At 41.6% G+C, this 18,533-nt stretch overlaps 1 protein-coding gene across 4 annotated transcripts in view; it reads left to right on the top strand.

Annotated features, from left to right (window-relative positions):
• The window catches only part of pax7a (paired box 7a), a 55,815-nt gene that overhangs the window by 1,174 nt on the left and 36,108 nt on the right, over positions 1-18,533 (top strand). For 2 of the 4 annotated variants that reach the window (XM_023837290.2, XM_023837289.2), the window contains exons 2-4: positions 986-1,221; positions 1,958-2,102; positions 2,516-2,644. In XM_023837290.2, coding sequence (XP_023693058.1) covers positions 986-1,221; positions 1,958-2,102; positions 2,516-2,644 — 510 coding nt within the window. Of the gene's footprint in view, positions 1-985; positions 1,222-1,253; positions 1,364-1,957; positions 2,103-2,515; positions 2,645-18,533 lie in introns of those variants that run through there. The other 2 variants (XM_023837291.2, XM_072715169.1) reach the window with 2 other exon arrangements.

Here is an 18,533-nt window from a genome sequence, read left to right as displayed (position 1 = left end):
AGTACTTCACAGGCGCAAATCAAAACAAAATTCGCAACAAAGAGATGGCTCAAAGGATCACATCAATATTTGTATAGCATGACTAGGAATAATGGAGATGGAAACAATCTCGCACTTCATCTCATCTTGAATGCAAAACCGGCCACTTAAGTGTCATCTCTCTACAATGATACTTGTAGCAAAATTCTCGCCAACTCGACCGGGTTAGTACGTTGTATTTGAAACGCTGAAATTGGGCGGCAGAAGACGGAGATATGCGTCTAGAAAATGACATCAATTAATTCTCATTTCTAGCAAGAACAACAGCTGAAACGTGTGTGTGATGCGTGCCAAACATTCTTAAATCCGTTCTCTTTTCAGATTTAAAAGTTTTTATCAAGAAACAACTGTCCTGTCTATGTACAGTAATTTCAGCCAAAAATAATGAGTTAGGGATGCATGTTGAAATTATTATTATTATTATGTTGTTGTTGTTACTATTGTTATTGCAGTGGTAGAGGGAAAATTCCTGTACACTTACTAAAGAGGCCAGTAGTATCAATAGAAATCATATAAAACTATTACTAAAACAGTAGCTACAAGATCAAATGTCTTTTTAATGTATTAAAATCTAAAATATTAAATCAACAAGTATATTTTCTGAAGGAAATACTTTTCAGATTGGCTTGATTTATGTTAATGTAAAAATTATATATGTCTAATAATTTTATAACAGTTCACAATTGGGCAAAATTGAAAAACAGTCCTAGTGTCTGTGATGTAGCCGATGTAGACGGCTGATTTTTTTCAACATTAAATAATTGTATATAGATGGTGATGAGTGGATTCCCATACAACACCGTTCTCTTGTGACATTTTGCTGCTCATTTTATATCCAAATTTTAAAAAGAACGCACACCGCCATTTCCTCGAACCTTCATTCAGTGACTGCAATTGGACGTGTATTTCCAGCTGCTGAAACTAACTATGTGCTCTCGCGGTACAGTGTCAACCCCACTGGGCCAGGGCCGCGTGAACCAGCTCGGCGGAGTGTTTATCAATGGGAGGCCGCTGCCGAATCACATTCGACACAAGATAGTGGAGATGGCCCATCACGGCATCCGACCCTGCGTGATCTCGCGACAGCTGCGAGTTTCCCACGGCTGCGTGTCCAAAATCCTCTGCCGGTACCAGGAGACCGGGTCGATCCGCCCTGGGGCTATAGGTGGAAGCAAACCCAGGGTGAGTGCAAAAAAAGTTCGGGTTTGAGGAGATACACAGCGACAGAGGCAGAACCCCACGACTCGTGCTCTAGCTATTGGTTTCCTTAAGTAAAACTAAAAAAGAAAGCAAATGATGTCTAATGTCTAGAGATTACGATGACGTGGGTTATTATTATTATTATTATTATTATTATTATTATTATTAGGAAGATAGTAGTAGTTTTTTCGATATTTTTATACCAAAATTTAACTTGAAATAGTACTGCTAAAATGAATCCCTTAATGTTAGCTGTCTTAGGCCTAATTGATATTATCATCCACATTTTACATATAGATGTATGAGTATATAAAAGTACATAGTATACAATTCTTAACATGGCAACGCAACAAGAACTTGCATTAACTTTTAAAATGGGTATCTAAATTAGTTATACTTGCGTTTAGATGCGAGGCTTTGTGATCATAAATTAATACTTTCTTCATGTTGGGTCTTTAAAACTTTATTTTTACAGACATCACGGAAACATAACGTCTTAAAGCGAGACAGTACTTTATCCGGGTCATTTTTAAAGATATTTAAATATTTTAAATTGTCATAAAGATAGTGACATCGAAACAAACTTGCATTACGTCGTGCGATGACTGTGGTGATTTATGACTGCGGAGTGAAGCGCTGATTCAGCGCCATCGATGTAAGTTTAAAGTTTTTGTGTCCTGTCTCTGTGGTTTTGTTCTGTGTAAATTTAAACCAAAAGCAGGTGGCAACGCCTGACGTTGAGAAACGGATAGAGGAATACAAACGGGAGAACCCAGGCATGTTCAGCTGGGAGATCCGCGACAAGCTTCTGAAGGACGGGCTGTGTGACAGAAGCACGGTGCCTTCAGGTGAGGCCTCTTCTGGTAAGCACACTTTTTTCTTGTTAACATATCAGGGCGTCGCTTAAAACGTCACCACACGAGCGCGAACGTGCACGGACACAGAAAGATAAGGCCAAAACAATTTCTTAAATAATAATGATTTTTAATATCTCCCGGGCACATAGGCCTACGTATACATTTAAAAACGCAACACTAAGTTATAACATTGTGCAAACGTTAAAAAATAAGGTGAATATGTCTGAAGATAAATATAACTTATATCAACGAATATAAGTTAAAACAACGGTGACTTAGGTAGGCCTAACGTAACTTGTGTTTACCTCTTTGTGGTGGGTGACTGATATGTCTTCTGAAAACCGTTCGGGATCCATCTTGACAAGTAGCATTTCCAAACGCAGATAATAAATTCTGTCGTGGTTCTGTGTGTCCATCAGTGAGCTCAATCAGCCGAGTTCTCAGAGCCCGGTTCGGCAAGAAAGACGACGATGACGACTGCGATAAAAAGGACGAAGACGGAGAGAGGAAAACTAAGCACAGCATTGACGGAATTCTCGGAGATAAAGGTAATCCAGTCCGTCCACTGTGCTTTATAATTATTGAAATTTAAAGAAAAAAATAAAATTACAAAAGAACAATAATAATGTATTTGAAAGTTAATGTCATTCTACGTGTTGTTTCATTTTTAAGTAATTTATTTTACAAAACTAAAGTCCAATCAAAATTATTCATTTTATTTATCTTACGTCCTTTTCATAATCAGAGTCAAATTCTTTGAGTCTTTTTTTTAGTCTCCGAGTCTGCAGTTTAATTATTTATATGAGCAATGACTGAAGGGATTTGGGACTAGTCAATTAATTTGTATAACAAACTCGCCTTCCGTTTTTGCATGGTTATTTTGAACGATATTTGACAGTTCACCGATTTCACAATTAATGACAGCAACCACACCTACCCGGTTTGTCACAAAAAATAAGAACAGACGGTATTTAATTCAGTATCCATTTCCAGTCCGTAATCAACAAAGTTACTTTTTAACATTTTTTGTAAATGGTGTATTTCCGCTAGAATTGTTGCTCATGCAGTGTGATGTCTGGAATGTGATATTTTTTTTTATTGGAAAACAACTTTTAACACGGAGCTAAACAGAAGGAGATGGAGAGTGATAGAGCGAAGGAGAGAGGGAGTGGAGGCGAGATTTAAAACACGCTGTTGATTTTTGTCTCACAGCCAAGCGCATAAGAGACTCCTTCCCAGTCATTCACTAAACCGTTTTCAGAAGGAGACAAATGTTACCAAATAAGGTGATCAAACATTTGTGTATAGGGTTTAAATAAACGGTCACAAGAATCTTTTCACTAAAAGTAGACCTATTCTTTTTTTCCAAACTTGAAGATGAACTTCAGTCGCAAAAAGCTTATATTCCATTGAAGGTTTTTTTAAAGCAAAGATTCCGCGGTACAAAAGCGCGTAGCATAAAGCGGGCGGCTAAAAGGGAAACAGGCCTGTCCTTTCTCATTCAGAAACTGGCAAAGAAAAAAAAACTCTGCACAAAAGGCCAAGAGGGGAAATAAAGGGAGATGAATTATTCAATACACCCTGCTGTTAGATAGTTTTGTAATACTATCGAATCGTCTGTTGGAAGGGAAGAAGCAAAACGGTCCATTCTTTTTTGCAAGTGGCATGTACTCATTCCGAAATCGCCACATTGTGCGAATTAACAGGAAATTTGTTGGTGTGCGCCCTTAACCACCACTTTCACTTTCAAAATATATATGTATTTTGTTTTCATATTTTGTCAGTAATTAGTAAGTCTTTCTTTCGTTTTTAAAGCCTCCTGCAGGACTCTGATTGAAACGAATGTATATCCCCCTGTGATTTAACTGAGATAATTCTTTATCACTGAAGTTGATATCGGTCTGTCATGCCCTTAGTTCATTCTGTTTGGGATTTTCCCAGATGTATGTATACATGTATGTACGCATGATTTATTCATTCGTTAGCTTGTTTGTTTGTTTACTTAATTGGTGTTTATAGTGTGGGCTCTATCGCATATTTTTCACCACGAATGTCTGTCTCGGCTCCAGCACAGTATGAAGAAAGTAGTTGTCTCTAGTCTGTTGACAGGTCAGGAGTGATTTAAATTAATTTAATTTTAGCTATAAATAATTCATTTTAACACTCAAACGTATTAAACGTATCAGTCTTCTAAACCCACGCGCTTGTTATTGGGTTTTATGGGGAAAAGAGTGTGTTTAAGTCCGCGTTTTGTCTACTTGTTTACCTGGTCTTTCTATAAATGTATTTCACTGTTTGGTAACGGAGGTATCTGATAAACATTCCGTGTAGCCTACCAGTTAAAGCCAGCGTAGTAAATACCCATTTTTAATTCTCTGAAAGATTCGTCCTTGTGTTTGTTTTCATTCTGCCGCGTGAGTGACATTTAATGACGTTAAGTCTTTTAGAGTTCGTAATGAAAACGCTGTCTTTTGAATGGGTGGCTGTGGTGGAGGGTGTTTCTGCTCCGAGGCATAGTGGGAAACGCGTTTATCCCCGGACAACTCTCACTCGCGGAGTTTCATGCACAACCGTAATGTTGAAGGGTTTTAAGGCTGATTAAATTGAGCCTTTTATTTATTTCCACTTTCATCTCTAAACGGCTCACTCTCGTTCGCCTCAGGCGCAGATTGGCGATATTTTAGGTTTCTTTTATAGTTGCTCAGATTTTATTTATTTGTGTTTATTCATTTAGGCTACTTACTTAAGGTGTCAGCTTCTAATACAAACCTAAGTAGATGCTGAAATGATGTAACGCACAAGACTGGGGAACAACGTTACTTAATTCACTTACAGTTACCAGTAGTTTATATATCACGTAACCTATATGCAGTGGTTTTGGTGAGAAGGGAGTTTTGTTTTGGGGAGGGGTGTAAATTTGAATTAAAACAGATAATGCTGTCAATTCCAACTTTTCTCTTTAAATATATGAGTAATATTACAAAAACCCCGTACTAGTAATTTGATCAAGCTTTCACTGTCACGAGTGGTATCAGTGAATGCCGACTTGTATTTCTAACAATTTCATTCCGATGCTGCCCGTTTCTAAATTTAAGGTCATGTGAGTGGAGAGTTACATTTTGGGGATGCTACACCTGCGTCTGTTATATAGAACGTGTAAAGTGTTTGCTGAAACCTGCCAAGTTTAATTGCGAGCCGGAGAAGGGGAGAGAGACTTGACCGCGATGAGGAAAAAATATACTGGGCTCCACACCTGGTGGTGGTTATTGTTTGGGGCAGCGGGCGGATTGAAAGGGAGACTATCTGTTCATTTATCGTGTGGCATCTGCAGTGATTAAACCAACAAACCGGCTTTTGTAAATACGTGTTGGAGAGAAGGAGGCAACGGACACTTGAGCAAATCGTCGGATTACCTGAGGTTCTCAATCTAATCAAACAGAGGCCAGGCGGGATTTGGGACTGTTGTGAGGTGGATCAGAGAAGATAATAGAGGGCAGTAGAAAGATAGTGGGGTGTCAAGCAAACCCGGGCTTCGGGCTCGGATTCCCTGTGAATATTCAATTAAAAGGGAAAGTGCCGTTGGATAGTAGTCGCGAAAAAAATGCGAAAGAAGACGGGAATCTTTAGAAAAACCGGAGATAACGCTTCTCGAATGTGATGCTAACCGTCGAGCTCATAAAGAAATTTATCTGCGTAAATAAACAACCGTGATAATGAAGGAACGCAAGATATTGGCTTTGAAATAAAAGCTCTAATTTTGCTGATTATAGCCATATTAAAATATTTTAAAGGGGATATAGAAAATCGAACAGCTAAACGGAACGGAACGCCCCCCCCCCCCCCCACACACACACACACTACTACAGACCACAGACCACGTCTAAGCAGAAGTTAATGTGTAGGCTATTTAAGTCTAAAATAAGGCTCAGTCGAAGGAGAAGGCGGTAATACAGGGCTGGAGACCACTTCAAACAGATTCATCAGGAACGGCGAAAGAGATTTGGTGAAAGTATGGGGAAGTTCTTCGGCTATTAATAACATTTTTTCCTCGGGCGCGCGGAGTCACTCAATCTGCGCGTTTCTCGAAGCTATTTGGCTGGGTGGAAATTCAGGGAGACCCAAATGTTGGGGAGAGATAACGGAGCCATCACAGACGGTCCGCGTTCAGTGCGCTGCTGCATTAAACTCGGATTAACCTCCTCTTTCCGCCCTCCGCGTTTCAGTAGAATGTACATAAGAACGTTTCGTTTAGAAACATATAGACAATCTGGAAGGTTTCAGTGAAGTGCAATGCATTGGATAAAGGCAATCGTGATAATAATCTCATTTAAAGTATTGCACGTGTTTGTTCTTTATTATTCAGTTTTCATAAAATGTGAATACCTAAGCTATATATTATGTTTAATAATATTTGTGAGCGACAGTACATGAATTGTTCTTTACACACATCATCGATGGTGTGACATTGTAAACCTTTTGCAGGTTATACATTGTGTATGACGAAAAATTGCGCCCGAATTATTTCCCTATGAAACGTATTGTGATTGCTACGAATTGCGAGTAATTAATTTCTTCCACGTGACATATTTATATGAGCTCACTGTTGTATTGAAAATGGGTATGGGGGGTGGGGTGGGCAAGGACACGATGAACTCCATCACTCAAACCCAGTGACGTAATTCGTGGAACAAATCAAATTAGCCAAACCAGCAACAAATGACCGTAATTTGGATTTTAAAAGGCATTGTTAAACAAATTCCATCGTTTTTAAAAGGAGGACAATACGATATTAATTTATAACAAAAATACTGAATGTGTTTTAGAACTGATGCCTATATTAAACATGGAAAGGAAATTAAATTCGTTTTCATATCATCCTATTTTTGAAGGTTCGAGATTTAAGAACCGAAATAATCGTTTGTAATTTATGCTAAATTGTGTTTTGTTGAAACTTGTGTTTTGATATCAAACCTTATTTATACTTTCATTTCACATGGGGTCTTGGATTGCAAGCTTTCAAAGCCCAATTTAATAATGCCTGTATTTGTTGCTCCTTTGGAAGGTCTGGAATATGATTTAAGGCGAGCACATTCACCTTACATGCAGACCGTGAGGCTAAAATCGCTTTTCGATTAAGTAATATGATTTGATTTATTTTAATATTATAGATGTTTAACATTATAGATGTCCTAGTGAATATTTAATATCCGCTTTCAGGGCGACAAAATAGATTTCAAGGCAAAGTAAGACACGTTAAGTGAGTCTGTGTTGATGTGAGTCGACGGATTAAATTGCAGAATCGTGGCAAGTAATGTCAACTAATGCCAATTTATGAAGACATTAGTCATCTTCAGAGAGCAGAGTGTCCACATTAAACCCTCTCGTCGGACGGAATATTAATATGCAATTATATCTGAAAGGCTCGGCTGACCGGTGATCTTGGGGCGAACCCCGGAGTTGTCAAGAAAGGGATTTTGGTGAGTGTTTCGGAGTTTGCACAAAAGTGGAATAAGGAGGGAAAATAGAAAGTAGGTGAGAAAAAATAGAGGCAGTTAGACGAAATTGAGAGGCTTATAGTCTTTGATCCTTGGGTATATTTGCTTATCGGAAACATTTGTGGCGACACCAACACAATGGGAGTTCATCATATTACAGGCCGCCAGTGCCGCTTTCAGGCCTGTCTGCCTATTAATTAAAGCGATTCTTTCCATGTGGGACAAGCTCTATCTGCGCACACATATTACTTACCAGAATGGTCTCTGGTGGGCTTTTCGGAAAGGGACAATCTCCCTTTTCGGGCTGCTTATGGGAAATTCAAAAGTGTACAGAAGAAGACATGGGGATTTCGCTTTCATATATAAAGGCGAGTTCATAATCCCTTTTTTTGCTCAATAACTTTAAAGGATTTCATTTCTCTTCTCATTTAAAGGTTTAGGATCTTACAGTGTTTCGAGAAACGGCTGTGGTACGTGAATGTGAATGCTAAATTCACCACACTATCCAGCGAAAATAACTATCATTCTCTACAAAATTTTACTACAATTGTCAAATCCAAATAGCTCAAACGATTTCACGCATTCACGCAGTTTGTTCGTGTTTGGCCAGCTAGTAGGTCTTAACCCCAACAGGCAAATGATCAGTTTATTTGCCCGTCGTTTCGCAGCGGCCACAATCTGCGTCTCTCCTCTAACTCCGTGCGATTTATTTGTGGCTGGGCAGCAGCGTGCTAGATTTCATGAACAAAACGAGCAAACGACCCGGGAAACGCCTGCTGACACAAATTAAAAGGAAAAGTTCTGGCCTCCAGGCGTCCCATTGCGCCTCAAAAAATATTTTTGATACTGGACCATGGCCGTAATTTCAGTGGGTGTTAAGTTTTGTTCTTCCTAAAACAAGAGAATCTCTTCCTGACCCCAGTAAATGCCAAAAATAGCAAGTTTCACTATTTTTGTGACGCGGTTTTAATACTGGTGACGGGAATTAAGTAGACCGCATTCGAATGAGCGAATTATCAATCGCTTAATTTTTTGGAATCACCATGACTTTATTAGTCACATTACGAAACACGCGCGATGACTGAATGCTACGGTGTTAATTTCAACCATCATATTTTTTGTTAACTAGCCCTATGTTAAATTGATAAAAAACGCACAACTGACCGGGGATTTCAATTTGCCTGTGAAGCGCACAGCAAATGCTGCTATTTAGGAAGAAACTCAAAATTTCGTTGCGTTTGCGTCTTTCGATTTAGTTAGATTAAATTTGAATCGGATCATGCGCGAGTCTAGTTCTGTCGTAGAGGATTGACCAACCCTATGTGAAAAGTTGGATTGCATTAAACGTACCGGGGACAACAAGCCGTTTTTGCTCACGTCTTAGAACCAGTTGTAAAGGTGCAATTTCGTGCTGCGATTTTTAATTTTATTTTATGTGCTTTATATAGGTCTGTGTGTTTTTATAACGAATTTACAGTTTGAACGAATTAGGCTATTTCAAGCAATCGTTAGGTAAGCTCACTTTTCCCAGATTTGCCACTTCATCAACGCCCAAGAACCTGTGGCAGACCTTGTTTGGAAGAGAGGCGGTTACGCGCTCGTTTGCAGTCCGGTGCTCAGAAGTCCATTTCTAATCCGCCTTTCATTTTTGCCGACGAATGCCGGGAATCTTTATCTCGGTGGCGACCCAAAGGGGGCCTGATTAGCCAACAAAAGACAGTCATTACACAGTGCATGAAAGAGCAGTAGCAGCCAGAGACTTCCCCCAAATTAACGTTTAGCTTTCCATGGGTCACTTGTATGAAAGCCATGAACAGACAGACGTTTCTCGAGACGGAACATTGGACTTAAAATTTCATTTCGTTTTTGACAAGGTGGTTTCCATCCAGTTTGGCCTCACACTTTTAGCCTATTTCACCCATGGCCCTCCCTAACGTGAATAAGGAGCACGAAACACGCACGTTACCCTATTTCATAGGTAAGGTAACGATGCTGATCGCAGCGAGGCATTTTCCTGTCTGAATGCCCTTCTTCTGTCAGTTAATATGCCCCTTTTGATCGAGGTTGCAGTCGGTAAACGTGACCATTTATCGTTTCTGTGTAACTCATCACAGGTAGGGAAGGTTTTCAAAAAATCTTTCATCCCACGTCCTACAAACGCAAACAATAACATTTTACTGATACACTAACTTTTGCGCCAGCTCCTGTAATTTTGCTCCAAAATAGCGTTTGGCATATGTAAAATTTACATATAAGTGTAAAAAAGTGTTCCATGCAGCAGCCTGGGAAAATATATCAATTTGTCATAATCGTAGATGAAGGCGGTTAATTTTCATCGGAAATAAACTTGGATCATCGCAAACTCACTTCATGGAAGATTTTTAAGGTAAGAGTAATAGTAAAGTTATAGAATTAAATACGGCACTTCTTAAAAAGACGCAAATATCTGGTTTTATTTGAAAGTTTTATAAAGGTTTATTTACCTAACACTTACAGGATTATTATAAATAAATTTAAACAAGTGATTAATACATAGGTAGGCCTAGCTACATACAGGTAAACCTATAAACAGGATTACATATAGTAATAATCCTCATCATCAAATAGATTATAAAAGTCTGAAAAAACCGTTTTAGGTCTGTTGGCATGACAGCCCCTGAATAGCAGATGATAAACATAATTGGACTGAATTTTTAGTGTCGTTATGTACTAATCTTGCTATTCTATTCCGATGAAATTCAATTGTTCTAGCGGTGAATGCCGTTTATCAACATTTGCTTTTCCAAATAGGGCCTAACTGTTTTTCCTCTGTTGCTAACGTTATGTCCTTTGACTAATTAGACGCCATTAATATGTTTTACCGCGCTAAGATTTGATCCATGGACCTTTTGCGGCTATTAAGCGTATGGCTGTCAAGAGCTACCAGTGGGCATTTAAATCACATTCGGTTCAAAAGCTGTTTTATCATTGGCCCTTGGAGTCTGACAGCTTGCTTGAACGGCAACCTCGGGGATGAGGATATATTTTTTCAATTCCGTTTTTCTGTAGCCTCAGATTAGCAGCGGCAGCTTCGGGGATGTGAACAATAAGGAATCCCATGCTGCAGTTAAATTGGAAGGAGAACCCGAGTCACCTTCCTCCTACAGCAAGTCGTCTTGCGCAACTTGGCGCAACTTTACGACCACCACTCGGCCTTGAGAGTAAAGGCGGATACATTGTATGTATGAATAATTATACGTATGGAATGTGTTATACGCGCACGTAAACACATGTGACGGACGTTAAGAATAATGTAATCATTTAATCTATTGGGCGAAATACGTAAGAGACGGTAATAATGGCAATACATTTGAATGTGTAAATAAACATAAATGTCATCAACCATATTTTCATGACAAGGGGATCCTCAACTTGAAGTTGAACACATTTTTTTTTCATAGTTTTCGCTCAATGACAGATTAGACCATAACATTCTTTATTTTCTGTTTTACACGCCGTGTTATCAAATGACCGGTACACGAACGAAACTAGCGAGCGTAGATAAGATGGAAAAGTGTCTCGGCCATTTCTGTAGACTCCCCCCTCCCCCCGCAGGTTTTTTCCCCCGGTTTAAACGGTGACTAATGGGTCCGTTCCTGGGCCTCCACGGAACGCTCAATTAAGTCGGAAAGCCGCAGCTGACAGGAGAAAGCCATCCAGGGATCTCCAGATGAATCTGACTCGGAAATCATAACTTGACCAGCTTCCCCCCTCTCCTTTTCTAAAACTAACTCATTGAACTTGTCAGATCTAATTAGGGCATTTAAACGCCTATCTGTTTTGCGGGGAAACAGTGGGCGGGTGGGTAGCGGCTGCTGGTGCGGCTTTGGGGACTTTTTTTTTTTAGTGAATTCCCGAAAGAGAAGAGCAAGAGGCGGGGTGGCGGAGGCTTGGGCTGCGCAGGGCTGGCGAGAGAAAGGGCTTCTCTGTGTGCGTTTTGCGGGTTTGTCATTATCGCTTCCCACCCCTGTGGGCAAAACAGGGGAGCCGGAGCGCGGAACGTGGCAGTCCGTCCTAATTAGGTATGAAATTAATTAAAATATACATCAATTAAAGGCTTTAAAGTTTTGCGAAAATTTTCACACTGTTTAAAGGTATAACAGTGGATTAATGGCTTACTGCCAATACTGAAATTTATTGCGTTTATATAATTCGCGCTGCCTGTCTAACGGGTGTCAGCCGGTTTTAAAATCCTGAGAAAATTAGGAAAATACCCGTACTGCTCCAATTATTTACTCCAGTGAGTGCATTGGTAACTTCCAAATCAAACAAGACAATCATGGCTCCTCTCAGTACGTTTAATTGACAGCAAGTAGGACGATTCCACCCGATCGTCTCATTGCGCGTTGCGCTGAATTGCTGCTCCCGGCATACGTATCCATGTGTCTTTTCAAATAAGATGTCGTTTGCCGCGAATCCTTCTCTTTCTTTGTTTTGCTTCAGAATAAGTGAAAATTCAATTGTCTTTTTTTCTCTCTTGGCAGAGTATTTCATTCTTGAAAAGGAGTGCCTTTTTCTCTTGTGTTTGGCCTAAGAATCCTCTGATCTCTGACAGCCCACTCTCCCCATTGTCAGGTCAAATGGCTTCCAACAAAAAAGAGAGAAAGAAATGGGGGGGTTAGAGAACCGTCTGTTGTGTCTTGAAGCCCGCTGCATCGGCCATTCAGGCAACTTGATGAACTCCTCCAAAAAGTTTATTAAGGGGGGGAACAATACGGACTAAAGCCTTTGGATGAGCAGGCAGACAGTTTATAAACTCTGAGACTATTGTGCCTTGAAGGCAGATGCATGAATACTTCTGAATGGGCTCCTTTCCAGTGACACGATGGAGCCAGACAACAGCGTGTTCAGAAAGGTCCAACTCGCGTCGCTGCATTCTCTGTGTTCTCTCACATTCATGTGCGTCTGTGATGTGCAGTGGCCGCCCCCATGCCCCCCCGAGCCCAGAACCATGTGCAGTGGGACCTGGCTTACCTTTCTCATCCAATGACAGGTGTCTGACCATATGCAGTTTTCCCCACTAAACTTTTAACGCTGGTTAAAGACAGACCGAGATTAAATTGTCTTATTTAGTTTTGCTTTTTAACTTATTTTACAGTTGTTTTTCACATTGTTTCCCTTTCCACCTCAAGCGTTACAGTTTGTAGCTGTTCTCAGTGCTGACATCACAATTGCTGTTGCATATGACAACCAGTCAGTTGATTTTCATCTTTAAAAGTTTGCCTTCTGAACCACTCCCCATTCACTCAAATAATTTTTTGGCAAATATCTATGCTTTTGGCCAAGTGTCTATTTTTGATGTCGCGCTGCGTCATGAATGCCATCAGGAATGCAAAAGATATTTATGTCTTTGTGTGACTGTGATTCATCAGCCAAATTTATGACGCTTTTCAGAGGAACAGACTACGGTATAACTTTTATATGGTAATTCTCTGAAGGGGCTTGCGGACTGACAGGACCAGAACCTGTACGACACTTAAGCAATTAACAGAAATATTAATCATCATTCTTTTGTCTGACTCGTTCAGCTGCTTTGCAAGTATGATTTATTGAGAATTTGATCATGCAGGAGTTGGGGGCTTAGAATGGTGATGTTGTGAAATAGCCCGACAGTCTGGCTGGTTAGTGCATGTGGCACAGACACTGCGGTGGGTGTCAAGCGGGGAATCTGTCATACGCATCATCAGCCGCCTGGCCGCCATATTGAGAGTCACCACCCCGCTCCTTTTGTTTAGCCAGTCATCCGAGAATAATGAGTATGCAGACTTCACTTTTGTGGCACAGTGAGACTCTGGCTATCAGGGCCGATGACAGAAAGGTCCCACTTCTCAGTTGACGCTGCGATTGTTATGTGATGTTTAAGTGATGAGATGTGCCATTTGCAGACCAGCTGAATTGTGTATTCTGTTACGGAAGCAGAGGAAAGGCTTAAAGTGTCATTATGGCCTGTCCTATAATACTGATAATATTGATGGAGACAACACACTAAAATCTCCAAACTCCTGCTAAGCTTTCAGTCCTGGAACCCTTCCCAGAGGAACCTGTTTTTTTTTTTTTTTTGAGTTCCGTGACCTGCGACCCCTTCCTTGACCTTTGTGTAGAGGTGTCCAGCTCAGGGCAGTGGGGGGGGGGGAGGGGGTCCAGCAGGTGTCACCATTAGCTACACAGTCGCCGCCCTGAGCAGAGTCCCAGTGAGATTGTTAACCAGAGTGACTTTGACGGGGGACTGGATTACACTCTTAGGCCGCGGTTATACGGGATGAGGCCATCCTAAACAGACCACAACAAAAAGCGGAAACAAAGATCAATACTCTGTTAGTGTCTCTAGCCATTACTTATCTGCCTTTTCCTTTCTTTGCTGTCTGGACAGCCAATCCTCTTTAAACTGCAATCGAAGAGGGCTTGTTCCATTACTTGCCCAAAATGTGTTAATTAGAGGCTCTGCCAGTTGCATTCATGCCTTTGAGCAACCGCGAATTCACAGCGGTACGTTTCTTAGTGTCCGGGATGACGGAGGAATTCAAGGTCACCAGAAGCAGTAGCACAGAGGCATGATGGGATTGGTGGTACTTTGGGACTGTGGGTTTGGCGTCTCCTTAAAGAAAAGCCCTGGTAAGAACGGGGAACGAGGGATGGGAGGGGGCTAAAGTGGCCGGCCTGCTCATTGGTAGACTTGAGTGGGTATCTGTCTAGACAAGAAAAACAATTTATTTTCTGAAGAGGCATTTAGTTCTCTCTCAGCAGTAATTCTGAGCCATGCCACAGGGACAGACAAGGGCTCTCAGTGCGGCAGATTATTGCCTACAGGTTTGTGTTGCAGTACAAGAATAGTCTTGTTTAATGAACCCCAGTCTTGGTGCCCCAGTCCGCTGGCCAAAGCATTTCTCTGAAGACCTGCATGAACAAATGGGCCTTCTGTGTCATTCTACCACAGCAGTGTCACTTTTTCAGTCATGGCAGAAGTTGGATGGAGAGACGAGGAGGGGATTTTCAGTCTGTCCTCGCATCAGACACTTTCCTGTTCAGTGTCAGGATAGTTCCCGCATAATTCTGTTCGGATGTCCTTGTTTTATAGGATTTATATCTAACTGTGTATTATTATGGTGTGTTTACCATGAGACAGACTCATCTGTATATAAATATGCACATACATTTATGTTATTGATATAAATTCAGTTATATGTATATTTGTGTATGCGTGTGTGTAAATCTATATATAAAGATTTTATGTGAGGCTACTCAGGAGAGGTGGGTGGATGGATGGATGGATGGATAGATGTCTGAGATCTATGTGTAACCGTATCATATATATATAGGTGCATGTTTAGACACAAATCCTTTCACACTTGCACTTGGTCCCCTTCGGAGAAAAGCTGCTCTGTGATGGGGAATGTGCTCCGTGATAGGGAACGTGCTCTCGTGACGGGGATTGTGCTCCCTTTTGGGGATCATGCTCATTGATGGGGATCATGCTCTCGTGACAGGGAACGTGCTCTCGTGATGGGGGTCGTGCTCTCGTGACGGGGATCGTGCTCTCGTGATGGGGAACGTGCTCTCGTGATGGGGAACGTGTTCCGTGATGGAGAACGTGCTCCGTGACGGGGATCGTGCTCCGTGACGGGGATCGTGCTCCGTGACGGGGAACGTGCTCTCGTGACGGGGAACGTGCTCTCGTGACGGGGAACGTGCTCCGTGACGGGGAACGTGCTCCGTGACGGGGAACGTGCTCTCGTGACGGGGATCGTGCTCCGTGACGGGGAACGTGCTCTCGTGATGGGGATCGTGCTCTCGTGACGGGGAACGTGCTCTCGTGATGGGGATCGTGCTCCGTGACGGGGAACGTGATCTCGTGACGGGGAACGTGCTCTCGTGATGGGGAACGTGCTCTCGTGACGGGGATCGTGCTCCGTGACGGGGAACGTGCTCTCGTGACGGGGAACGTGCTCTCGTGATGGGGAACGTGCTCTCGTGACGGGGAACGTGCTCCGTGACGGGGATCCCTTCAGAGGATCCAGCCTTCAATGATGTGACATGCATGTCTGCCGAGCGTCTCTGCAGACGAGCCGCCAGCACACAGGCTTTCTGTCATTTTTACTATACATTTACATGGCGTAGAAGGAAAAAACAACTTTTACTGAGGAACTGTGACAGTATCTGATAGTCCAAAACTAAATTTACAAATTTCTGTGTAAACGTTTTTCTGTGTGTAATCCACTTAATTAATTAAGAAATGTCTGTAAAACATCCCATGACAGTTTACCCCCCTTATCAAAATCACCTCATCGTTCAACATATAGACTTGGCCTATATTGGTCTATAACAAATAGACGTGACCTCTGTCTGCTCTACTTCTGCTGAATACTGCCATTTTTGCGTGATGTTCGTGGTTGAAGGAGTGGACTGCAGCCACTGCTAGACCTGCCCCAGTGTTTTCCAGGCCACTGTCAGCCATTGTCTGTCATGCCTTTTGTTAAGCCAACTTGCTGGTACTTTGAATCATTCTGATCCACATGCCAGTTATTTAACCCTTTATGGTCTGCAGCAGCCAGACAGCAGCGCAATCTTCCTCGAGAGATGCTTTAATACATCTAAACATACTGGATTTCAGAGGGGAGAAATACTTGGAAATGTACTTCTTCAGAAAAATCACCGAACACATATCTTAAGGCAGGTTACCTTAGACAAAACGAGCTGTAATTCATTAGGTAATATTCCTATATCACCTGACACTGTTAGTAAATCATCAGCTGTTAGTAATGGCAAATGGACACATTTGTAAACCAGTTGGTCGTAGCTGTATGTCGCCTGGCAGTATGTGTCAGCTGGCAGTATTTTTAACCTACTTGGCAACCCATAAATGACAAATCATTTGTAATCAGTTGCCATGCAGTTTCTACAGCTATCTGGCTGTATTTTATAGTTTTTTAATAGTTAATGTTGGCTAGCAGTGTCTCAATCAGGAGTATTGGTCATTGATGAGATATGTCCACTACCCCTTTGGTTTGTTTTTTGTGTCCTTTTATGAAATGTCTTGCTGGAATTATATTTAAACAAAATATATCTAAAATGTTAGCGGCTGAAACTGAAATATATTCAGTTTGAGAGAACGTGATAAGGTAAGACAATCAGAATCCGGTCCCAGACTATTTTCGTGAACAATTTCACTGTAATACGGTCATTTATTTAGTGAATCAAGTAAATCATTCTGAATATGAGAAGTGAGGGAGGAAAAAAGCTTCGAACGTGAATTAATGAAATGCGGCATCTCTCCCTCTGTCTCTCTCTTTTCTGTTGTAATGTTAAATAGGCTGCAGAGAAAGGATGATCCTGTCTAATTTAAAAAGGAGAAAAGGTAGCGTAATTACACGCAGCGTTCCGCGACGCGCCGAAATTATTTCAAACTTTGCGTCGGCCGATTTTCTGCGCCTGCCAAAGCTGTCAGCCTGCGCTCCGCGAAGGGGAGGCTGCACCGGGCGGCCGGATTACGGCGACACGCCATCCACCGCAAGCGGCCACGTTGGTGGGGGGGGGGGGGGGGTGTGCAGTAATTTATAGCTAATTTCATTATGCCGGATGGACGGCCGAGGCTACGCGAGGCGGCGATTAAGCCCGGAGGCGCTAGTTGCGTTGCTTAGCACCATGATCGGCTAGTTTTAAAAATCACCCGCAGCCCATGCCACTTAACGCCATAACATTTCCCATTTTATGCCTTTCGTCCCTGAATCTTCATTAGCTGTGTTTATATGTTTTCCTCCCCCCACCGCTATCACCCCCACAACGACGACAATAAATATGTCCGTACAGTGTTGCAAATTAGAAATTTGTTCGGATTTTTTCCACCCAGTTAAAACGTACTTGGCATGGGACGCGGCGGCAGAGCGGCTGACTCCCTTTATTATAAACTTGCGGGCTCATTTGCGGACACTCTGCCCTCTTATCATCAGGCCAAACGTACAGTGTTATATATATATATAATATATATGTAATCTCTTTAAAATGCTTTATTTCCTCTCCGATCGCACATCCGCGGTGCGCAAACAGAGCCCGTTCGTGATGCGAAACTTGTTGCGTCCAGGGATTATACCGCAAACCGGGATCACGTGTTCTAGTTTTGTACTTTTCAGTCGGAATTGGAATCTGTTCATTTAAAATAAAAATTACTTGTTTAAGAACATTTCCGATGAACTCGCCTCGCCTCCCAAATGACAAAAACTGTGTTAATTTGGATTTAGTGGTAGCTTACTGCAGCACTCTGCCAGATCCCATTTGTCTGAAAAAAGTTATATATTCCAGCTAAATGGTGATTTAAAATCGTAGATTAAAAGGAGAGTTAGTTAATTTTCTGTTATTCCATATTTTCACTAACAGGAAATATGAACTACTCTTGTGAACACCTCCGATGCTCATCTTGATTTCTTTTCAGTCAACACGTAAACAGATTTTAAAGGACTTTGTTTGGGAGGCTGTTATATCAAATTTAATTTGATAAAATTGGATTAGACCTGAAAGTGAGCTGGAGCTGAGGGTTGAGAACAACTGCATGATTTCCTTTCTTGTGCCTTTTTGTTTCATTTACGGTTTTCTGCTAGGCTTTCACAATGTGGAAATTACACGGCACAAATCATTCCATCATTCCACACCTCATCCCACGCTGTGGGGTCACTGCAGACCTAGCTGGCCAAAATGCACTAATAGAAGACCAGCTGGCAGGAATAGGACGAGTCGCAGTTAGTATAGCTACAGTGAGCCATGGGATCTGCTAGGCAGAGATGGAAAGTTCAGGTCCAGAAAGAAAAATCATACACCAAGATTTTGTTCCAGCCAACTAGTTGAGTACTCTGTTACTGTGACTCTTTAAGATTTAACTAGATGGTTGAAACAAAATCTTGGTCTGGGTTTTTGC

Source organism: Paramormyrops kingsleyae, chromosome 8, assembly GCF_048594095.1.
Source record: "Paramormyrops kingsleyae isolate MSU_618 chromosome 8, PKINGS_0.4, whole genome shotgun sequence".
In the NCBI taxonomy this organism is placed as follows: domain Eukaryota; kingdom Metazoa; phylum Chordata; class Actinopteri; order Osteoglossiformes; family Mormyridae; genus Paramormyrops; species Paramormyrops kingsleyae.
This window is presented reverse-complemented; position numbering and strand designations above follow the sequence as displayed.